Source organism: Ursus maritimus, unplaced genomic scaffold (genome assembly GCF_017311325.1).
Source record: "Ursus maritimus isolate PB19 unplaced genomic scaffold, ASM1731132v1 scaffold_9, whole genome shotgun sequence".
Lineage (NCBI taxonomy): Eukaryota > Metazoa > Chordata > Mammalia > Carnivora > Ursidae > Ursus > Ursus maritimus.
Window position 1 is genome coordinate 36,529,726 of NW_024427107.1, and position 25,049 is coordinate 36,554,774.

The 25,049-nt window shown below is 35.9% G+C and overlaps 1 protein-coding gene across 2 annotated transcripts; it reads right to left on the bottom strand.

Annotated features, from left to right (window-relative positions):
* Positions 1–351: 351 nt before the first annotated feature.
* CALB1 (calbindin 1) lies at positions 352–20,422 on the bottom strand. Of its 2 annotated transcripts, XM_008689127.2 has the most exons (11): positions 20,344–20,422; positions 19,738–19,814; positions 15,717–15,791; positions 7,584–7,667; positions 7,412–7,468; positions 4,334–4,411; positions 1,886–1,941; positions 1,768–1,807; positions 1,587–1,640; positions 799–870; positions 352–465 (listed from the first exon to the last, which is right to left on the bottom strand). In XM_008689127.2, the coding sequence occupies exons 1-11, from the start codon at positions 20,420–20,422 to the stop codon at positions 352–354; spliced, it is 786 nt and encodes a 261-aa protein (XP_008687349.2). The 2 variants fall into 2 exon arrangements, with proteins under 2 accessions (XP_008687349.2, XP_040481476.1); XM_040625542.1 differs by lacking the exon at positions 15,717–15,791.
* Between the last annotated feature and the right edge of the window lie 4,627 nt (positions 20,423–25,049).

Here is a 25,049-nt window from a genome sequence, read left to right on the forward strand (position 1 = left end):
CATTTACACATCAGAGACTAGAATTTTAGAGATTAATCCTAGTGGAATTTTCAGGGAAATCTTGTCCAACTATATTTATGAAAGCAAGAATACGTTCAGTTACTTTTTTTTTTCCAGTTGGGTCTATTAGCTGGCCTAAGCCTAAGACTTTCTCCTTTTTCAGTCATGTAGTTACAAAAATTGTACAAACGGTGTAGAAACAAGCCAAAAAGAATGTGCCACACATCCTGGGTAATCATCTATATGCAGTTAAATTTACAGATACAAAAGAAAATACAGCCTACTCCCTTATAGTGCACAGTTATTTTTTAGATACAATGTATCGCTAGTAAATGGTCATGGTCACCAACTCTAGTTGTCTCCAGCAGAGAGAATGAGAGCAAGATCCGTTCGGTACAGCTTCCCCCCATCCGATAAAGCCATTATGCTTTTCTTGTATGTTGGAATATTATTAATATCCAGATCCTGTAAAGAATATAGATGGCATTGTTATCCAGCTAAATACGGAAGTTAATTAACCACTGTCAAGTGGTAAAATGTAGGATGAAAACTGCTTGTTACATCAATCCATTAAGAGCTAGATTAAATTCTGACACAAATGTGAATAATCTCAAGGTTGTTTTAAAATCTATTTATCACCGTTACACTGTTTTAGGCCAGTACCAAATCAGATTAAGAATTGAATCCTACTTCTGCTCTATAAATCTTTAAAGTAGATTTCCAAAAACGGATGTGTGGTGCTTCTTGATGGATCCTTATAGTCTGCTTAAAAAGTAAGTGGCATGGTAACTAGATTACCTGTTTGTTCTTCTCACACAGATCTTTCAGTAAAGCATCCAATTCATTTTCATCTATGTATCCATTGCCATCCTGAGGGAGCAGAAATAAGCCAGTATACAACCAACTCCACAATAATGGGGAATGTAATAAAACGGAAATAACTGATTCTTCAGAAAGTCTCCCCCACTGTAATTACTGACATCACAAACGACTTTCCTCATATACATGATATTACCATCTATTACATGGAGGAGGATTCTGCTGGATATTTTCAACTAACTTAATCCTCATTCCACCCTGTAAAGTGGGTATGATCTCCTGTTTACAAATGAGGAAATTGAGGTTTAGAGGAGCTTGGTATCTTACTCAAAGCCTCAAAATAGATAAACTGTAGCATGGGATTGTTTTTTTTTTTTTAAGATTTTATTTATTTATTTGACATAGAGAGACAGGCAGTGAGAGAGGGAACACAAGCCAGAGGAGTGGGAGAGGAAGAAGCAGGCTCCCAGCGGAGGACCCTGATGTGGGGCTCGATCCCCAAACGCCAGGATCACGCCCTGAGCCGAAGGGACACCCAACAACCGTGCCACCCAGGCGCCCCCTGTAGCATTGGGATTTGAATCCAGTTTCGTCTAATTGGGACATACCAGAATACATTTCCTAGGACAAGAATAAATTGGCTGAGTAATTTTAATAGCTCATGTTCCTTTAAAATGGACCTTGAGTTTGAGGGCTCCCCCCACCCCCCCTAAGTGAGCATTTTCCAAGTTCTTCTAAGCAATCAGATTATGGATAAGAACTTTTACCTGATCATATAACTCAAAAGCTTTATTGAACTCTTTCCCACACATTTTGACTCCCTGGATGATAGAGAAGAGAACAAAGGTTAAAGTGCTACTATATATTTCATTGTGTATCCCTTGGCAAATCTCCCACTGTCTACCTTTTCAAGGAAAATACTGTTTATGGTAGGGAAAAGAGAAATACCTGAAATTTAAGAAGAAAATTCTCCTGTACAGGTAGTAACCTTTTGAGAGAGAAATAATAGATTAGATTTTTTTTGACGAGGATGAACTTATTATAATATGTGTACTTCCTAACTCACCTGGCCATCTCCGTTAATTCCAGCTTCCCATCATTATTTGAATCAAATAATTTCAGCTGAAAGACAGAATGTTATTATTGTAGCCACTGAAGAATGATTTATTGCAGGAAGGAGAAGAAAATTCAATGTAAAGTACTTTGAGTTATCAATCAGTCATATAGACAGCAAAATTCTAGAAACTAGCTTTTATTAAACTTTGAGTGCAGATTTTCAGTTCTATAAGTTGGGTCAATTGCCAAAGTTTATCAGGGCAATATAGAATAGTCAAATAGGGTAACAGTGATATTAGCTAGATTCTAGAATACCGTAATTTATTTTTCTTGCAAATATGTGTATGTGTCAGAATGTGGGACAGTTGGTGTCTGGCAGTATATAGCATACTCTAAAACTCTCTAAACAATTATATGAAAGTAAATATTTTTAGAGCCTAAAAATACAAGGAGAAGCAATAGGAAGATAGTATGAATAAATTCTTAGAGAATAGAATTTTTGACTAATTTTCACTTGTTTTATTTTCCCTTGGATACTAGATAGCTCCTCATCACACTTACATTCACATCATACACCAAGACCCATATAAATACACTCATACCCTTATTCAGGAAGCATGAATGTTTTTAGAAAGTAGCAACTATTGCTGTAGTATAATACATGGAGGGACTATAGATGAGATGCATTAAAATATATAAAGTTTGCATGCTACATATGTGGAAAAAGCAACATTGTTTTTTCAAAAAGGAATGTGATCAGGGTCATAATGGTTATAGGTTTAGTGAACACTCTTTTGGGAGAAAAAGAACAGTCTATGGTTTGAAATGTTCTAAGAATCCTTTGTAGGAGGCAGATTTTTTTCAGGGTCTGATACTGATACATTTTATAAACTGTTGATCATAAGTTCTGATATCATCAAACTGTCTACCAAGACACTGGACACCTGACAACGCAATTTAGTGTCCACAGGGGAATATTTCCCTACATATATATTTAAATCTTAATTAGCTCTTGATTAATTTGCCTCTCAAATTTGAACTGGTTTATGACATTGGATCAGATATGCCAACTCAATCCAACAGGGGGAAAACTCCCATCTGAGTGGTTTTTAAAAGACTGCTTCAAATTTCTACCTGGAAAGGAGTCTTTACTTTAAATAGACATCCCATAAGGCTGGCACAAAACAGAAAATTGATAAATGTAGGTTATTGTCCATTTCCCATTAGTTATTTGGAGCGTAGATCTGTCCACTGTGACACATTTGTATGCTAGTGCTATAAGTGGATTAAAGAGGATGCTTCCTTGCAATGAAAAATTTTTAATTTTGAAATTAAAGATTAGTCCTACTTTATAATATCATTGTATAGTGAATAAGATAATAGTAAAGTTCTAGTGTGTTTTATTCCCCCCCTACATAAAAGTAGGCTGACAGGTTGAAAATAAGCCTCATAACTGAGGTTTATAATCAAACCTTGTATAAGATGACTTTCCAGGGTAACTAAAAAGTCTAACTCCTCTATCAATCTAATAGAACATAATTTTTATAATATTCACTTGTTTTGTGTGTTATTTATGTAAATCTGTAAGCTAAGAATTCCACTGTACCTTTACAGTACTTAAAGCATGTATAAATATATGTACTGATTTGGACAATTTAAAATTTTGCCCGAATTTCAAAAATGTTGCCAAAATATTGTCCCATAGCTGAATCAGTTTGGCAAAGACTTTTTCTCATAGTCCTTATGCTATGAGTCAAGATGCGGAAGCTACCCACTTGAAATTAATAAACTTCATAGGCACTGGATTATTCTATCTAGAACTTCATAAATTTGTTCATTCCTAAAACATTAAGGGCCTATGTGTGAAGGAGTTTCCTTGGATTTATTATCAATATTCTATAAGAGATCTTGGTTACACTAGTTATCACAGTATCAGGCTCAGGGTACATTTGGAACTCCTCACCCAAGCACCAAGACAGTATTCTAAAATACCCATTTTTTTTTTAAATCACTCAATGAATAAAGTAGCCTGAGTTCTGTTTAAATTCTAACAAAATTTATGATTTTGTGAGTCGTGATCAAAACCGATTCAGAACCTCCATAATGTTTTTGGTTATCTGATTTATATATCTACAATGTAACTTACATGTGTCTAAATTATATAATTTAGTAATATACTTACACTGGCTTTGTAAGAAAAGTGAATGATGTTTTGATAGATAAAAATTACCTACTTCCACAAGAAAGGAAATGCTCATGTGTTGAGTCTTAAAGCACTCACTCAGCCTTACAAGGTGTAAACATCCTTACGGATTTAACTTTTCAAGTGAAATGCTACCCAAATGCATATGATGCCCATATGGTTTATTTATTTCATCCTCCATAGCCTTGAGAACTAACAAGAACACAGTAATATTTCATAGGGTCTTGGCTACTGTCTCTCCAAGATCAGTCTTACCATTAGGTCTGTATACTCAGCTAGTTTTGTATCATCAACAGTCTTGTTTGCTTTTTCCAGCAGGTCCTTTAGAAAGTTCTGTTAAGACAAAGAACACTCAGATAAATGTCCCATGTAACCTATAATCTGTTTCCATTTCAGCGTGTCTTGAAATGGAACGTCCCAAGAATGCAAAAAAAGCCTCTCTTTGAGGATAGAACTGAGTGAGGAGAGGACCTTAGAAGGGAGATCATTCCACTTGGTTCACTTGGCATTCCAGCCATGATGCTGCCTTTGACAGGTATGATATCTGCCTTTTACTGAGACCTGATCTGTTGTAGTCTATGTTGCACTGCTTTTATTACCTCAGTTAAATGAGTATCTGGATTATGCACTGTGTAGGAATCTGAGTACAAGTTTATATACAAGCCAGCCCAATGGATGCATTTCTACATAATGGTATCTTCACAAAAGCTCATCTGACTTTTCTGTAAGAAACACAAGGGCCCCCTCTATGCCGTTGTAACATGAATGAAAATTATTAGTAAGCCAGATGGAGAGCTACCTCTAATTTGAAGTGTATTTTCTGCCCTCACAAACTGTATTTTCACATCGTCTTACAGATAGTAAGAAGTTTGTTTCACTGAAGGGTCAGTCAGGTGGCTTTTGGGCTGAATGCAATCCCAAACACCTTGGTTAGAATGCTTCAGCTGACTGTTCAGACTAAGAGAGTTGGCCACAGATGATGTTCTCTAATCCTTGAAGGGTATGTGAATCATATTAAAATAGAGATTATTGTGGGAAGGATGAAAAAAGATAATTATTACTTTGACAGTTGGAGTTTAGGAGGGAGTTAATTTTTTTTTTTAAACAGAGGAATAAATCAAAAGCTTTACAAAAGCCACATAAATGACAGTGTTAGCACTTAGGCATATAAAATTCATTTTGTCTAGTGCTGTTCATTTGTGACTCCTTTATTTTTTTTTCAAAAATGAATTTAGTTATGGAAAACTAAGCAGATACTGTATTTGGATATATTGAAGGATTGGGTTTCTTTGGTTCTGCAGTGGTTTATCTTCTTCCCAAATGTACCAGTTCTGGGCTGATTTAACTTTACTCTTTTTGAGGAAGGAGACCTTTTTCTTGGTTTGATTAAATGTATTTTCATTTCAAACATGCCATTTCAAATCCAGAGTGAAACACGGAAAATTCAAAGTTATCTATTGGGGGTGAATTTTATTTTTGAGCCTTATGAGTCTTTTGTCAGAGATTAATTGGGTTAAAAAGCCTCATCAGAGACTAAAATGGTGGTCACAAAAATAGCCTGGGAGGAACCTCGGGACGCTGAGATTCAAAGTCGTGTCTGAGAGCAAGTGATGTTTTACTCTATTATGGATCTTAAAATTAGCTTTCTTGAAAGATCCATTAAAAAAGAATACCAACTTATCTTCAAAATTCCCCAGAGAGGAAGACTTCTATTTAGAATCTCTGAGAATAAAATGTAGAACAAAGAAGGTCAGTATTTAGAAATGAGCTAAGGTTTTCATGATGAACTTGAAATGATTTTTAAAAGATTATTTTTTGTCCTTTGGAATAAAAACCAATAGCTTAACTGTCACCTTGTGAGCTCTAGGTTGTGCTGCAAGTTTGTGTAAAATGTTTTCACATTAGAAATGTTTATATTTCCGAGAGGCTGCTGTTGACTGTATTTTAGCAATTTTATGGTGGTGCAAATGTCCGAGTTCCATCTCTAAAATTATATGTGACTCAAGCCATGTTAAACTGTGGTGAACAAACTGGGTTTGATATTCCTTTTTCCACACTTGACAAGAGGAGAGGTAGCTCTTGATGACTGAAGCTTGGAAGCATGTGGTGTTGTGGCGGAAAAAATATCACTAGCATTATCAGATAGTCTAGTGTCTTTCGTAAGCAGCTATGTAACTTTGAAAAATTATCTAATCTCTCTGAATTTCAGTTTCTCTGTATAACGGGAATGATAATACCTGTCTTGCAGGTTTTCTGAGAGGATTAAATCTTAAAATACATTTCAAGCACCTAATGCTATGCCTGCCACATAAGTATTAATTTGCCTCCCTTTTAGTTACTCTGTATCCTGCAGATTGACAAAATAGGGTCTCTGGACTGAGAAATCTCGGTCGATTTAAGGAAAAGCAAGAAAGAATGTTGACATACTTCTGAAAGACTAGTAAGTCATTGGATTCATGAATAATATAATTTATCGTGCCTTGTGTATTTCACAAAATCTTTCATGTACAGAATTTTACTTGCGCTTCACAATAAATCTGAGAGGAAGGCATGATTACCCCCATTTAAAGATGAAAAAAATCAGACAGAATAACTTCATTTTTAGGTCTCTTTGCCTTCTCCTTTGTATCCTCTCCTCCCCCACCAGCTCCTCTGTCCATCTGGGAGAGATGAATTGACAAATTCATTTTCAAAGTTACAATTTTTCAGAAGTTTGATTATATTAAGACTTTGTTGTTGTTCTTGTTGAGAGGCAGGAGGTTTTATGGAATGGGTAGGGAATTTGGAGGCAGAGGAGTTTGGGTTTAAACACTGCAGCCCTGTGTCTTTCTGTGTGGCCTCAGTATGTCACTAAACTCCTCTTCATCTTTTTCCTCAAGGGTAGTACTAATCTCAGAACTCACACGAAGATTGGATAAAATAATGTGCATAATATATAGTAGGTGTCCAACAATGGTGTCTTTGTCTTTCTCTTGAGAGAGAAATCTATTTATGTTAGTTGTTTAATTTCTAAAATAAAATGGCAAATTTCAGTGAAAAGGAGCATCTTATTTGGCTTAGTATATTGTTGTATCTGACTATCTAGTATAACAATTTGTTTATATCACAGAAAATGCTAATTTTTTTGCATTGCTAAATAGAATTTGAAGAAGTACTTCAAGTCTCTTTTTAAATCTGGTACTTCATTAGCGATGTGGAAGAGTGGGTGAAAATGTGCCATTGCTCAACATAAGTTTCTTTTGTGGGAGGCTTTTAAAAAAGTTACAGAGTTCATAATTCTATTTAAAAGGAAAAAAAGTATTTTTTCTAAAACTTAGGTTTTTATTTGCTTACCTTCAGCTCCTCAGTTTCTATGAAGCCACTGTGATCAGTATCATATTTTCTCCATGTCTGTAAATAATTTTGGGTAAGGAAAACCAAACACATTTAAAAAAAAAAAAAGCCAACAATTTTCCTACACTAAGTAGCTTTCTGAAAACCTCCCTCATGGACAGAGCTGTTTTACCTTCATGAATTCCTCACAGGACTTCAGCTGCTGGCACCGGAAGAGCAGCAGGAAGTTCTCTTCTGTGGGTAATACATGAGCCAACTGAAAAAGATCCAAAAAGTTGTAAGGGAAGCAAGCTTCTGTCATTACTTCGTGCTTAATTTTTCTTGAATATATTTATTAGAAGCAGTTTTATTGCCTAGAAAACTAGGAGAGGAAAAACGTTAGGACGGACCTTCCCTTTCTGATACTTTGTTCCCACAGAGAGCCCTTGGCTTTTCCAGTGCTTGGGTGGCCTTGAGTGAAGGGGCTGTCTGGTCAGTGAGGGGGCAGCAGCAGGTGTGCTCAGAAAGCTCCCATAGCCCTGGTTTGACCCCTCCTCATCTGCTGGACATCCAAGCAGATTCATGCTGGTGGCCTGACCCCTTCATCGCTTCTGTGCCACCGAGCAGTGTTGCTCTTCTCAGGGTGCACAGAATGTGGTATATGTGGGGACATACATGCCATGTAGAAGGAAAGAAACCATGAGAAATGTGAATGTAGGGGAAAGGAAGGAAGGAAAAAAAAAATGCATTCCCAGATCGGAGGAGAAAGCCTAAGAAAACCAGGGAAGATAAACTGAAGACAGGGACGCCTGGGGGCTCTGTCTGTTAAATGTCTGCCTTCAGCTTCGGGGATGATCCTGGGATCCTGCCTGTGTCAGGCTTCCTGCTCAGTGGGGAATCTGCTTCGTCCTCTCCCTCTGCCTCTCTTTCTCTCTCAAATAAATCTTAAAAAACCCAAAAAACCAAAAAAACCAAAACCGAAGACAAATGTAAGGCAGTGGAAAGAGAAGTGGGAAAGACAACTCACGATGAACAGTGGAAACTGAATGGCAGTAGGAACAAACAGTTCTCAGACTGTTGGCTTTAGCTAAGACGATGTCCACTGTCAGAATCCAGGCCTTGGGTTTATGATCTCTATTTCATGACCCTATGACCTGTTTCTTGAGATCTCACTTCATAACTTCAGTACCCCCCCCTTTTTTCTTTTCTTTTCTTTTTTTTTTTTAAGGGGATAAAAGGGCTCCAGATCCCATTTTAAGATGACCGTAATCTGTGTCGTGCAGGGAGGGAGGGAGCTGGATTGATGGCCCCAGTGCAGGCATGTGTTCTATTCCTGGCTCAGCTGCTAATTAGCTGTGGTCCCCAGCAACTCCCTCAGCCACTTCTGGAACTTAGTACCCTCATCACTAAAATAAGGAGTTGAAGTAGAAACCAATGTCTCTTAAATGCACTGGTTTCAAAATGACCTTGAGAATCTATTAGAATCACTACATCTTCACTGTTAAAGAATAAACCTACACATTCTAGGTTTCATCTAATTTCCTTTGAAGTTCAGGCATGGACCCTCATCCCTGGACTGTGGACGGAGGACCTGTGGTATGGATCAACCTTAAGTTCAATATCCGTTCCAAAATTTCTGCCAAATTATAGGAAAGTCTATCTTCCCCCTGCTCCTTTAAAAAAAATTTCATCCATTTAGGTATATTAAAATTTTTTAATAGAAAATGTATCATTTTAACTTATATGCAAGTAATCTCTGCTTTTTTTATGCCCATATAATATGTCCTTTAACTTGTTTTTAGGTCTATAAAAATATGTCAAATCAGATACATTCAGCTTATGGACACTACATATGGAGGTGAAACTAAGGAACAGGGCTATATATCTTACTAGAATGTTAATAGGACTCAGTCAGAAGACACTTTCTTATTTTGAAATAAAGGTCCCTAGTATAGTTGTGCGTTAACATAGCATTCATTTAGGAAAAAGGAAATAGCTAATGCCAATTCCTTTCGTTATTGGCATGTCAATTGTCAGATGCCACTTTGTAAGCTGTTGTTGGACCCTGCGTTTAGGGAGGGCGGGGACCATGCTTTGTCTGCATCTCCTGAACAGTCAGTGTGGTGCTCAGCGCGTAGAAATGCTGGGGATTGGTTGATAATTTTACTTACTTAACATGACTTATAGTATTTGTTTTTACTATCTTCACGCAATTTTCTATATTCATTTATATATTTCTCTGTGTATTTCTATATGTCAAAACTGTTTTGAACAAAGAAATTTTTTTTTAATTACACTTACCAAAATCCTCTAACTACATGAAAACAGAAAAAAAAAATGAACTAGTAAGCAGTTACTAAATGTAAAATAAGGGAAAACTTAACCATCTTTGTTTCAGAAATTAAAGTTCATATTGCATAAAGTTTAGAGGTCTCTAGAATGTCAAATATAGAGATGGTAAAATTGTTCTGCATGTATAATGTAAAGGTATATTTCTTTTCTCATGCCATTTCGGTCCTACTTGGTTTCATTATTTAAAAAAAAAGATTATATTTACATGCACATTTTTAATCTATTAGTTTGTTAATGTTAAACTGAATATAGAGCCATCCTATTTTAGACATTAGAAATGCATTTCAAGTGTGTAAAAGATTATAATAAGACAAGTCAGCCATTAAAAGAGAAGTGATGAATACGTGTGGATAGGATGTTACTATAGTGAACACAAAGAAATCTTCTTAAAGGTGTGTTTCACAATGTAATGGTCCTGCTGTTGACGCTTCCATCAATATATTGGGAATCAGTGTTCCAAGTTTCAGAGCCGGGTGCAGTAACTCTCCAGCTCTAGTCTTAGAGCATATGTACAAAGAAGGAGAGGTCTTTTATTAAAAGCGTCAAGTAAGGCTGCTTTAGTCTCAGATTTGCTAAGTCCCTGCTGTCCATGGAAGTATTCAATACTGCCTGATCCAAGGTTTTTGGTAATTTCTTAATGCTTGGGCTGCCTGCCTGTTCTTTTATGAACTCCCAAAACTTCATTATGGGTTGGGAAAGAGGGAAGAATAGCAAGGCAATACGTAGAGACAGTTGTGACCAGAATCCCTCAGAACTTCTGTTGAGAACTGGTTCCTGTCTCCCCTAGATATATGAAGACTACACACATCTTGAGGATAGGGTTTGTGTCTTACTCTTGTTTCTTTGCCCAGTACCTGCAAAAATGTCAGTAAATACCTTAGTGAACTTATGAATGTAGGCAATTGACTATTGTCTAGGGTCAGCATAAGCTGTAAATAAAGTTCTTTTGGAGATAATTCAAATAACTTATTAATGAATTGTGGGTAGGGTTGGGGTGGATATTGCAATATTCTTCCCAGAGCTCCCTTTAGGTGCTGGGAGTGTTACTTTGGGAGCACCTTTGGGAGATATCTAGGCTGAAGAGAGCTGCTTTCCCAAGGACACTGTGTCCTATGACTGATCCACATGAGGAGAAAAAGGCACAGCCCTGTCACTCAATTTGGGACTTCTGTGAAGGACCCTTGCAGCTTTAGAGCCCACTGTAGGGTGAGCTGAAGCCTCTATTGAGACCGTATCATGGCCCACTGCCTCCTTCTGCCCAGTCCTGTTCTTTTCATTTCCCTTCAACAGGTATTGGTCCCAAGAGCACTTCCTAACAAATTTCCTTATTGCTCATTTTCAACTTAGATCTGCTTCCCAGGGAACTGAACATGTCACAGGGGTTTTTCCGTCTTTGTTCTATTCCCAGGCATACTGTAGAACCCTTGTCCTGTGTTTTGGAGTAGGCTGAAATTCCTTGCTATAGCTCATGTAGCTATGATTCAGAACCTAGTAGGCACCGTGCTGGATACTGGGGACTCGTAGTCACCGTGGGTACGAACCTTATAGGGAGGCAGAGAATTTCAAACCTTATTCCCAACAATTTCAAAAAAGGACATGTAGTGATAAAAGCTAAGTATTAGGTGCAAAGAGAGCACACACACAGGGCAATTTTACCAGAAACAAATGAGCTAAATAAGTCAAAGCACACATGAGGCATAATTCTTAACTCCTAAAGACATTCATGTTGACTGTTAACCTCCTTCAACACATACTAACAAACTTTCACTTCTTTCATTTGGGAACCAGAGAAGTATTTTTCCTAGGCAATTAAATGATTCCAGGAAATGTGGAAGGCAAATAATCTTATATAAATTTAAGGCTAGTTGAGTTTAATAATATGAATATGAGCAATTATATAAGAAGTAGTTACAAGTCTTGGCGTTCAGAAGAATGGTGTAGTATTTTCAGTTTTTTAAAATAATTGTAGCAAATACATTTATTGAGCTTTTACAGTGTGCCAGGATTGATGTATTCGTTTGACATGCTTTATCACATTTGATGTTGGTACTTATATACCATCCCTGTTTACAAAGAAACAGGCAGAGAGGATAAATGAACTGCTATCATATAGTTTATAATATGAGCCAGATTTGAAATCCGACCATCTGACTTTCTGGACTTTTGAGGCCTTTGTCTATAATCATCACCCTCCATTGAAATCTTTACTCAAAAACCTTTTCCTAATCATTTAAAAATATTTATCCAGAGGGATGTTTTTGATCTGATTTTACTGTCCATTTCCCCAAATTCTGAGGTGGAAAAGTAGTCTGCCATAAAAAATTATTCACTATAGCTAAACTATTACGCTCAAATCCTACTGTGGAAGAAAAGAGGGAAAGTAGTGTCTGCTTCCCTGGGAGAGATGTTATGGTTTTAGGATTAAAATAGCTTTTAGATCTTTTTTTTTTCTTCTTCTTTCCCGCCCCCCTCTGCCAGTGAATGCACTGACCTGGACAAATACATAAAAAAAATTGAAGAGGATGGTAGGCTCCCACATGTTGCCCAAGGGATCAGGTGAAGAGCTTAGAGATTTGATATCCAACTAAGGGAAATATCTATACTTACTAGAAATTTCTTCTCTGGTACTCACATTATCTGCTGAATCATTCAGTCTTCCTTTCTAATTATTTTAATCAGCCTCTCTGCAATAGAGCTATTAGTCTGAATAAATTTAGAACATTTTTTGACTGTCATGGTATTTGTTAAAGTATTTCAGAATTTCAGTGCTCCTGTTTTGAGTTCATATTAACAATCTCTTTATAAATGAACTGTATTTATGTGAATTTTAAAATCTAAAGACATGAAATTTTAAAAGTTCAGAAGAACAACATCGATATACTACCCTTCTTTTTATATATTTCTAGATAGCAAAAGCATGTTGTTGGCAAGGTCAGTCCACTTCAGGATAGAACTTTGAAAATTAACCACTATATTTTCTGATCTTTTGAATAACCTATTTCAATTAAAGTCAACTCACTTCAGCTCATTTCCAATAGGAAAGCAGACTACCACATGAATATCATTTGGTTTACCTTGATTAGATTTTGAGGAGCCCATCAGTATACCTATTAAATATATAGGAAAAACTAACCTCTTTCCTCTTTGAACACTAAAGCTATATTATCTTGATGTGAGTAGGTAGATTATTACAAATTTTGGAAAACATGGGGTTTCCCATCCCATCATGGCTGGCTAGCGTGTGCCTATTTGTCTCCCATGTTGTATATAGGATTTCTTATCAAGTGATACACGTCAAGTTGGAAAAAGAAAAGATGGACTTATTTTATACAATTTCCTGGTGATATTAGCGACATGTTATAAATTTGGGCATTCCCACTCTTCCTTTCCTCTTTTTCAATATGTTATCTGTAACTTTCAATTTCTTCTTTACAATGATTTTCAGAACCTCTCTTTACTGTCCTCACTCCTACTTACCCAACCTAGACCGAATCAACAGGCCTATGAATGCCTGCAGTGATCCTTCTTTCTGTTCTCCTATTCTAACTCTCTTCTCTCAAACTAATCAACACCTCTCCTCTTGCGTGTGGCTGGTAACTCAGATTAATGAAAAGAATCTGGAATCAGGTTCAGATCTAGACTTGTATACAGTGTTGTCACTCCCTGCCAACTGGGACCTTAGACACATCATTTAGCCCTGTTGGGTTGCAGTTTCTTCATCCTTAAAATGAGGAATTTTGGCTAGTTTTTCCCCAGGAGTTCCATTCAGCAAAAAATTCTGTGTCCTGGTATAGTTAAGTGAGACACATAAGAATTTACTAGAAAGTTCTCCCTTTAGACTCTTTCTTCTTCAGCTGATCTGAGAGTTTTGCCTGAATCATGTTTCAAATGCGTTGGCTGGATAACTTCTCTATACTTTGTTTAGCCTGGTTGAACAGGATGCACAAAGCCTTGCCCTAAGTAATCAACCAACTGAAGCTTGAAACTATTTCCTTTTAATGCAGAAAATGCACAGATTATTTATTATTTAAAAAAGGCAGAGTAGTTTGAGGAACATGGCTGGGTACTGGCTGTTTCACCATTTATTTCTTATTTTTTCTCTTTAACTTCAGTCAAATTCTATTGAAGCCAACTATAAAAATAGGTCCTCATATTATATTTAGGCTTACTTTATTTTGTTATGAGGATCAAATGAGAGAATGTATTTTAGAAATTATATATTGTCATACTAATGTAAATTTTCTTATTGTGATTGCTAGAAAAGTTCCTCAGTTCTTCATTTTAGCCGTCATTAACTTCTTTAACCTCTTCTGTTACCTATCTTTTCTCACACATAAAACTTGTCTATAATAGTTTATTATCTCAAACTTCTAGAGAAATTTTTTTTCTCCAAACTTTAGGACGGTGCATCTGCTAGTGACCCCCAGCCTCTCATTCAAATAGGGCTTCAAATTATAATTCATAAGTGATATATTATGTATAGTAAAAATCAAAACAGATTCATCTAGTCCTTTTAAAAGTGTGAAATGCATGTGAATTGGATCATGCTTTTTTATACTATTTAATCTATCACTGAAGAAATTAAGTAAAATAGCTGAGACCATTGGAGTCCTTTAAGGTGAGGTATGTTAAATATAAGATGATGGTCCTTTCTCTACTGGAATTATAAAGTATGCCAAACTTTGAAATAACCACATCTGTAATTTCACTGATTTTTTTTAGATTTTCCAACTCATTTTGAATAGATTTACCTCATCTCATTCATGTTCATTTAAAAGTTTTCTTATCCTTAATGATTTCATATCTTGATTAGTTGGCCTCTATGTTAACCTGTAAGTCCCAGTACTGTTAATTTATCTATTTATATTGTAATGAGTTATACATAGGCAGAGGGAAAGTGTATACTCTGGGGAAATGTTTTAATTATAAAGGTAATAATAGTATGTCCTATCTTAACTCCTTTTGTAGTAGCTGCGTAAAAATAAGTATTTCACATTGACATGACAGATGTCCTATAAAATCAATTAATTGAAAGCCAGGTTAATTCTCTGAATCAAGGGTAAATTATGACTACATGTTGTTGACAGCCAGAATACATCACAACTTAATACACTAAGAATATTATAATAATACAATTATACTTTTGATTTGGCATATTTAAAAATAAAACCTTATTTTTCTTGACAAAGCTGTTCACTCAATTTCTCTAATAGGTTGCAGAGATAAAGTAGCTGAGACACCAGTTTCAAAAAGTACAAGTAAGGAAAGCAACAGTTCTTGCACACAATCTGAGAATGCCTAAGAACTGAGCATACTCAAAGTCTGGCTTCCTTGATTCATAAACGAAAGTGGTCCTCCGTACGAATAGTGCTCATCAGAAGATAAGATTGGACACCCGCAGTTCTGTCTTTTAGAGACTTAAACCCTTACCTATAACACATCATAAAATATTCATTAACTTCAGTGAAGTTCTTTGTTTTTAACTAAGGTCAACTGCCAATCTAAAATAGAATTTCAGGAAGCAGGATGCAGCCTTTTGCCGTTGTCCTAGGGATTACAAATACATAGAAAATTCTACACTGTTGAATAAGAAGTACCAATGAACCATGTACTTGGTTGGTGTTTTATCCAAGTGAGGTAAGGTAATGTAACGGCATAGCTGCTCATCCAGAAGTCTGGGACCTGGGCTTCTAACTGTGCCTATGCCAGCAAACAGGTATGTGACCAAATCATTTCATCTCCCCACATTTTGGTTTCATGATATATTAAATTTAGGCTCTGGATTAAGCAAACTCTAAGGCCTCTTTCATTTCTGAGCATTTTGATTTTATACTTTTGAATAGAAGATAATATTTTACTTAGGCAAAATAAGCCTCTCCAAATTGGTCTTGCCATATCCTGTTTGAGTTGGATTCAAGTACAAAATGCAGCTCATTTATTAAAAGTATATCAGAAAAATGCATAAGTTCCTTACCTCTACAATTCCTATTTTTCCATCATCTCTCTGCCCATATTGATCCACAAAGGTTTTCATCTCTGGTGATAACTCCTAAAATTATGTAAAAGAAGATAAGTTTATTTAAAAAACTACCAACTATGCTTCTGATGGTGTTAATAACTTCTACGAAGAAAAACTGGAATTGAAACCATTTAGAATTATGCACACCGATGAACTATTCTCATGAAAATTGAAGATATAACTGACACAGTATTTACTGGTTTCAAATGAAAGGGTTATGGTTATCATTTCTGAATCAATTACTGATTTATCTTCTATGAGTTTTGAGAATGTGCTAAACTTTGAAAATGTAGTCAGAGTTACTGAATTCATAACTGTTAGTGAATTCAAATATAATGTACTTTAAACATTTCTTCCTTCAGGAAAGATTCTTTTATATTGCTCCAACTAATTGCCCTATAACATTTTCCTTATTTTAACATGTTTTATCCATGGGGAGTAATAATAGGTGTTTTCCATTTGGACAAGCAAGAAATGTGAATGTCGAAGAGTGCCTCACATTGTCACTCTTCAGTGTTTCCAGTGTCTTCGTGTTTCCAACACAGAAGTGGCATTTACTGATATATAAATTGAACAATTAAAAAAAATTAAGTCAGATAAAAAAATGACCTATTTGTACTTTCATTAGAGACAGACAATTTGATAACCTTATTGTAAGCTATTGGTTATATGTTTAGGATCTTTGCCTCCCAGAATAACTTAGGGAGTGGTTTTGTAGTGTTTTCATTGTTTTCTGAGATGTTTTCTCTCCTGTGTATTTTTGTACAAGAAGATATGTTTAAGAGACAAAACGAATGCTTTCATCTCATTTGAACTATTTTGTCCAATCTATTCTATTGCTTACATAATCTCTTCACATATTGACAGACTAGAGGGCCATGAACTGTAAACTAGTGATCTGAATATAGAACTAGTATTCAGGATGTTGAATTTATACCCTTGGGTCTCCAACATAGCCCATTTTAGATAGCCCTGTTGCATTAACTGAAGCCAATTTAAAATAGGTCAGCCTTTACTAATGTCCTATTCTATGTCCTTGGGAAAGTATATTAAGGTCTCAGTTTTTATCATAACTAACAAGATAATGGTATTATCTATCCCATGAGTTTGCTTTAGGGAGAGGTAGTTAATATAGTTTAAGAGTTATATTGAGGCTGAGTATCATTACTACTAGTTGTTGCAGAATCATTTTTGAACCAAAGTAAATATCCATAGTAGAACTGAGGTGACAAATGGTAATCAAGCAATTTAATTATAATGTAGTCTTTAAAACAAAACTCTTCTATGGATTAATCATAATTTGCATTTAGTAAATTTTATTAAAGCAATAACTGTAAGAAAAGGAAAGAGTTTACCCCTTGGCATTAGTGGGACCATCAGTTTTTATTTTTGCACATACCTTAAAGTAAACAAAAAACAATTTGATTTTAAATCTTAAAATTGTGTAATACCACTAGTTTAACTAGCAGACTTGACATTCAGTCTGTGAGCTTCTTGGATGGTAATTATGTCAAAATCTAGGTTTTAAACAGTACAAAATGTAAAGACAATGACAATAATAAAGCTTTATAAAAATGCAAATTTAAAGACAAAATACCATGTTTAGTATAAAAGGATAGTTTTGAAAATATTTTGGGTTATTATATTTCATTAATGTTATATTCATTTGGGGTGCCTGGGTGGCTCAGTTGAGCATCTGCCTTCAGCTCAGGTTATGATCCCAGGGAACTGGGATCAAGCCCCCTGCTCAATGGAGCCTGCTCCTCCCTCTCCCTTTGCCACTTCCCCTGCTTGTGCTCTCTCTCTCACTCTCAAATAAACAAAGTCTTTTTAAAAAATGTTATATTCACTTATATTAGTGACATTTTTTAAGTTTCACATTATTAATACAATAAGCCAAACACTGCTTCCTTTAATACAATGAAATTTGTTACCTGTGGCCAGAAATGAAAATTTTTATATTCTAAAAAAAAGAAATATGTAAAAGGTTTACTACAATGGGGCCAGTAGTACAGGGACATATTTGTCCAGTACAGGAACCTCTCAATCCCGATTTCAATTTAGATTTTTACCTCTCCAAAGCCTATACACATAACCCAGAAAAATATTCAACAATCAATGTGTTAAGCAACTTGATATAATCTTGTACTTGTGCTCAAGTCTGCTATTTTTGGATTAATATCTAATAATTAGAATTGCCAATAGCCTAAAATTGGAGCCTGGGCTGTAGAAAAAAATTTAAAATCTTTAGAACTCTAACATGAAGTTATTTGTTTACAAAAAAGTACAAATATTAAAATAGGAAAAAGAAAAGAAAAATCTGAAAAAATGTAGTTTCTAAATATTTGAATTTCTAAATTGAAAATAAATCACAATATTAAAATTACTTCTAGAAAAATTAAAATATCACTTAGCTACTGGAAGTGGCTTAAAATGTTTTAATTTGAAATTTTATGGCAAGTAAGATTTTTCCAAACAGATTTTAAATATATATTTTTAAATGAAATAAGGAATTGTTTTTGCTTTATTAGTCAAACATCTATAGAGCTATAATATTGCATGCATTTATTTATGGTAATATATAAGGAGAGAGGGTGTGGAGAGAGAGTATATAAAGCATTTTCTATTTTATTTGATCCCATTCTATTATACTTTCAGGTTTATATAATATTAAATCTGTGTAAAACAATCCCCAGAGTGTTATCTGGTTTTAAATCCATTTGGTCCATGATTTTAGCAACCGATAGTTCTGTAATGCATTATAATACATTTTTAGAGTCCTCTGGTGGTCTTTTGAATATGTTGTACAGAGATGTATATCACACAATTTTCAATTTAGAACAAAAAGGTAACTATTAGTAACATATATTTTTAAAATATCTATATCAATGCTTAAGGTGGTGATCTGCTAAAGGATCACACACACCTATGTTTTCCTCTAAAGACATAAAAGTTATATATAATCTGTAATGTAAAATCCCTAGCCAGTAGTTAAAAGACCAAAGATCTTTAACCTCTAACTAGCCCAAATCCAACACTGTCTTCTGAAATGTAGTCTTACATAAACTCCAATGCACTGCAAAATTCTGATCCTATTTTCTCTGTACGATCATCCCATCTATGTTCTAAAGCTAGGTATATTTTATTTTTATGCTGAAAAGATCTTAACAGGTAAATTTATGCCCACAGAAAGTCATTCATAATTGGTAATAATTGTCATTTACTTAATTCCCTAATGGCTTAAATCACAAATATGCTTGTTTTCAAGACCCCATTAATTGTTTCCAATCAGAGTATAGCTTTGCTTTTTAAAAATACATGAAATTCTTAAAATTGTTTTTACTTTTTACATCTCTGACTTTTGGGTTTCTCCCTCTCAACAGAAATGAACATCTTAAGCTCTTGCTCATTATTATGTTGCAAGTTGTCCAACTTTCCCTCAGTGAGAAAGGTCAAGACAGAACATTTTCTTATCTGTCCGACCACATCAACCTCACAATAAGTAGCAATAAAACAAGAGATCCATAATCTGCAGATCTGTTTCCTGACCACCAAGGGGCAGAAATGCATTTCTAACCCCCCCCCCCCCACTTCTCACGCAGCTAAAGAGAAGTTAAAAATTACCTACTAGAACTCAATCGAAGAGGAGGTGATCTGCTAAAAGATTTCATGCACCCACACTTTTCTTTTAAGCATTATTAAAGCAAGTACAGGTATAGAATCTATATTTTAAATGCTCTGATTTCCTAGTGTAAGGTTTTTCCCTTTAGGGGATCTCTTTCTCTCCCCCTTTTATCTTTCCCCTTACACAATCTGGAAAGGTGCTTTTTCTCTCCTTTCTCAGTCAATAAATCTACATTCCCTCAGTCTACATTCCCTGGAAACCACTGGATCTCGCTGTCTTATTATGAAAACTCTAGAATATTTATGTTTTAAGGTTGAAGGTCTTTTTCCTTGGTTGCAAACTTAAACCTACCAATCCAGCTTTCTTCCGTGCTTGCTGGAGTTCCTGAATCAAGTTCTGCAGCTCCTTTCCTTCCAGGTAGCCACTTCCTGCAAAGACAAAGAGGCACCCAGGTATCAGACATCTCATTCTGAGTTTCTTCCCCTTTCAATTTCATGACCGCTATAGGTCTGGCCACCTGCGAGGCTCTCTTGCCTCCACACTGATTAACCCTGAAAGGATGCGGAAGCGGCAGCGCTGCCCTCTTCGTGTGTCAAAGTTTGGATCCATTAAGGGCAAAGGAGGATGGTACGGATGTTAAGTGTAACCATAGAAACTTTAGGGTGCAGTGTCCCCCAATCTCTGCTCGTTCTCTCTCACTCCCCTCCTCCCCCGCTTTCGTACTATTAACATTCTTGGAGAGAAAAAAAAGTTGAAGGTTTTGGGATAACCTAGAAAAAATACATAAACTTTCAAGTTGATGGTTTGGCAGCCAGCTGGAGAGATAAGATTAGGGGGGTGGCGGAAGAAGTAAAGAAAGAAGGGATAATAGGATCAGGAGGCTCAGGGGAGGGGAAAGGGTGGAAAAGGGCAGGGACAAGGGGTCTTCAAACAGTTAAAAAAAGAGAAGATAATCACCGTCTGCGTCGAAATGAAGCCAGATCTCGAAAAACTGTGAGGCTGTGATCAGGGAGGATTGCAGGTGGGATTCTGCCATCGTACAGCCGAGTGTGTGTCTGCGTGTATGAGTATGCGTGTGTGTATGTCAGTGCTAGTGTGGGGTGAGCAAGAACCTCAGGGTGTGTGTGTGTGTGTATGTATGTGTGTGTATGTGAAAGCGATCTGGGCTGCGGAGGAAGACGTGGGCAGGCGCTGCCGGGAGCTGTCCTCGGTGCTGCTCGGCTCAGGCGGTCCTCCGGAGTTCTCTCTCCACACCCCGCACCCAGTTCTCAGTATTTATCCTGACGGCCGAACTGGGCCACGCCTCCTCCTGCCTCCCATTCCTCATTCCCGCCTCTAGCTCGCACCAACCTTTTTCCCCTCCCAGTTTTCGCCTCTCCTCGCAGGAAAGCTAGCTGGAGAAGGAGTTTTAGAGTGTAGGAAGCAGCAGGTGGTGGGAGATTCTTAGCTGAAAGACCGAAGGCTGAAAACAGATACCTTTCCCCCCACATTCTCCTAATCCATAAAGTATCCTCATTGCTGAATATTATAGTGAAATAACATAAAGAGGTTTTGATTTTCAGATGCAAGAGGAAAGCTGATAAAGAATACAACCATTTAAATAATGCGTGTGTGGGGGGGGAGATGGGGAGAGAGACTTCTCTGAGACATTTAGTATTCGTTTAAACAAAGTCAGGCGAAAGCTTGGCAAGTATTAGGTTACTTTGATTAATGTGTACAATTAATATATTGATATCAACCACTCTATGTTGTACTGGAGAGTCATCCTAGGAATGTTTCTTAAGATGGTTTATATGAACAAGACCCACAAACATGATGAAGTAGGATTATGTGGGTTTTTTTTTTTCAGCTTGAAGTAGACTTATAACTGTAAAGTGATAGAATTAAATAAAAAATATCTTAAAATGTTAGAGAAGGAAGTGATCTTAGAGATACTATGGTTTACTTCCTATGAGTTTAGAAAGAGTAAGCCATAGCAAAGAGAAACCAAGAATCTGGTCCAAATTTATACGTAGGTGAGTTAGTGACCTGGCCAACACCCCATTTGGAGGCCTTAACACATGTGTTTTCTTTCTATGCCAAGCAATCTTTGTTGAATAATTTTTCAGGAACTGGAAGTGACCATCAGAATTGGAAAAAACCACCTAACTGAATACATGTTACAATTTTAATACGTGATAAATTTAGATAATTTATCATTTACATAAATACTTCTAAAGTGTTTGGTTTTGAATCTTTTGAGACCTTGAGGTCCTCTAAAGGCATATCTTAAGTATCTGATTTACAATGGTATGAAAGCAAAATGAAGGAACAAGAGAAAACCCAAATATAGCCAGTACAGACTTAAAGTGAAATAAAGTGAATTCACCAAGCTCTATTTTTTCTTAGTCTTGCGTAATTAAGTATGAGAACCCTCAAATTTGTGTTTCTCAGACTACAACTCTACCCAGTAGTGGGTTCATGGAGTTTTTTATGCGTATCCTTTTCAGAGATCCATTATTTGAAAGCTGGTTTCTTTTAATAATCTTCTCAATGGAGTTCTCTCTTCTATAATACTTGGCAGTACACAAATTATTTTCATTTTAGTTACCTTATCTGATTTTCACATTTAGTGCCTGAGAGTATTATGCAGAGCAATACTATTATTCTTATTTTTCACAAGAAGAATGTAACTCTTTCTTGGAGGAAATAGATGTTCATAAAATGTTCAGTTATTTGTATTTCTATTTGTCCAGTGAACACTTATTGATACTTACTATGTCAAGCACTCTGCTAGACATTGGAAAATAAAAGACATGGTGGCTGCCTTCTTGAAGCTTAGACTTATGGGGATATGGTCATATACACACAGATGACAGTACATGTGGATATAATAGAAGTATGCATAAGTTAATATGCCTGCATAAGCCTCCTTTTTTTCTTTTTTTTCTAAGATTTTATTTATTTGACAGAGATAGAGACAGCCAGCGAGAGAGGGAACACAAGCAGGGGGAGTGGGAGAGGGAGAAGCAGGCTCATAGCAGAGGAGCCTGATGTGGGGCTTGATCTCATAACGCCGGGATCACACCCTGAGCCGAAGGCAGACACTTAACCTCTGTGCCACCCAGGTGCCCCAAGCCTCCTTTTTTTTCTGCCTGTGAGAGTTGAAGCTTAAGTTATCTAGCTTTACTTAGATAACAAGCACGGAGAAAACTTTGTTCCATGGAGGGCACTTCGGGTTATTAGGTGAAATGGTCTTGGGAGTGAAAGACCAATTAGCTGATGCAAGCTCTTCATAACTCCTGGAAAACTAATTCTAAGAAATGTCCTGTTTGCTACCATATTAGCAGCATGATCTTTGTATGAAAAATATGATATGTGAACTTGGAAGCAAATACTGGGGGATAAGCTTGGAAAAGAGTATGAGAAAGCATTGACTATGGAATGATTTGAAGAAGCACTCTGACACTTTCTGGTCCTAATGCTAACAATGCCTTGACTTTGGGTACAGTTCTGAGACAAAAAGGCTAGGAAAAAACCCAAAACAAAACCACATGAGTTAAACAAGCCAATGAAAAGAAAACATTTATATACTTTTATTTATTATGACTAATTTCCTTCCTGAAACCCTCTTCTTAACCCCCCTGATGGGTGCATGGGCACACAAAGGCACACACTCTAGTATAAATTCTTAAATAGTTCCACCACAACTTTTTTTTTATTATGAGTTTCATTTTAAAATATTACATGGGCTTAAAAAAAAAAAGACGTACATGAGAAAGCCATCTCTTTTCCATTTCATTTCTCTGAAGCTATGATGACTTTAGAATTCCATGTGGCAATGTTTAGGTGTGGTGATTTCATGGTGGGAGGGTGAGAAAGGAATGGGTGTCTTTCTTGTAGCTGTGTACAAATAGCAAGCACACTTTTTACTTTTTATGTTCATGTGGAGTGGCTTTTAAGGGAACTAATGTAGATTATGGAGATCTAAAGCCCCCTTTTAAATCACCTCTTAGTACTGTCACTACCCTGAAGTAGTCAGTATTAAATATCCTATGCTAATACAGACATGCAAATACACACATATGGATTTGTTATTGTTATTCAGTTTCACAGAAAAGAGGCTATATTCTGTATATTACTCTAAATTTTATTACTAATTCAAGGACATCCCTCTAATATTAACATCAGCATCTAACTCATACTTTCTTAACAGTCAAATGTTTTTATTAACCGTAATTGTAGACATTCAGATTATTTCTGTTTTTTTTCTGTGACAAATAATGTTACAATGAACACCTTTTATCCATTTATCTTAGATACATGTGTTTGTAATTACAACAGGACAGAGTCCCCAAAAGTAACATTATTAGTGAAGTGTGCATATTTAAAATTTTAACACACATTTCCAGATTATTTTTCCCCATTTGTAGCAACTCGTATTCAAATGAACAGAGTCTGAAGTTGACTTAGACTCATTAGTTTTGAGTGTTACTGCCTTTTAAACTTTGTGCTAATCTAATGAGTAAAAATAGATTATTATTTCCCTTTATTTGCATTCACTATTAAAATGTACCTTCTGTCTTTCTAAGGGATAAAAATTCCTCTCGTACATGTGCACACCCACTATATATATGGAATTTTCTTAATAGCAGAAATATAATTCCATAGACAATATTTTTCCCAGAACTATTACTGGTCTATTGTCCCAGGCTATCACTTCAAAAGATAATCTCTTTTCAGACTATTTTCAGCCATTTCTAGATTAAATTCTACTTTATGGTGCTAGTAAAGAAGCTTATGTTCTATGTAGATTGAAGCAACTTGAGAAATACTTTTCACTACTGTTCCCAAATTCTTTGGTTCCTGAATTAAGGTGAGAAGGATCTTCTAAAATGCATGGGAATCCTTTTATTTCTAGGACTTTTGAACTACAAAGGATTTTAGTAGTAAGAAAGATTTTTCTATAAGATTGGAGTTTCTAAAATCAGCATTGCTAACAGAGCATTTTTATGACTTGCTTTATAGTCTTCATTAACCAACATTAAGGTGAATGGGTTCATAATCTGGTATTGTCATAAAAGTAGAAGTAATTTATTTGCAAAAATATTCTCTAGGGTAATTAAACTGCATTTCCCATTTCATGTTACTGAATTACCTCATCTCCATTCATATTCAGGCTACTGCAGTTCCAATTCACTATGCAGATTGGAATACTCAGAACTTCCCAGGTTTAATGAATGCACTTAGCTTCCATTCAGAAAAGAAAACTCCCAGAAATCTTTTAGTGCGGATCCAACTGCAAGGGGAATATAGTGCATCACTTTCTCTTTGCATTCCAGTCCCTCATGGAAGTGTCTTTAATAAATGAATTAGACCTTCTTGGAGGAAGTTCATGATTTTACCCATTTACATTCTCTGAAGGATATGTCATCAGCATCATCTTGCTATTTGATGTGCTTTTCCCAAGGACTGGAGGATTTTGCATAGATTTAGTCATGGAGAATTCTGTACTTTGGGTTAGCTAGGCAACAATGGGAAAGACCTATATTTCATTCTGGGTGCCATAGTTTAGAAAAAGAAGTGACCGAAAGTAGTTCATATAGGGGACAGTAGAAAGTTTTGGAAACAATGGTATGTGGCAAATTGGGTGGAATGAAATAGCAAAGTTTGGTTTGGAGAAG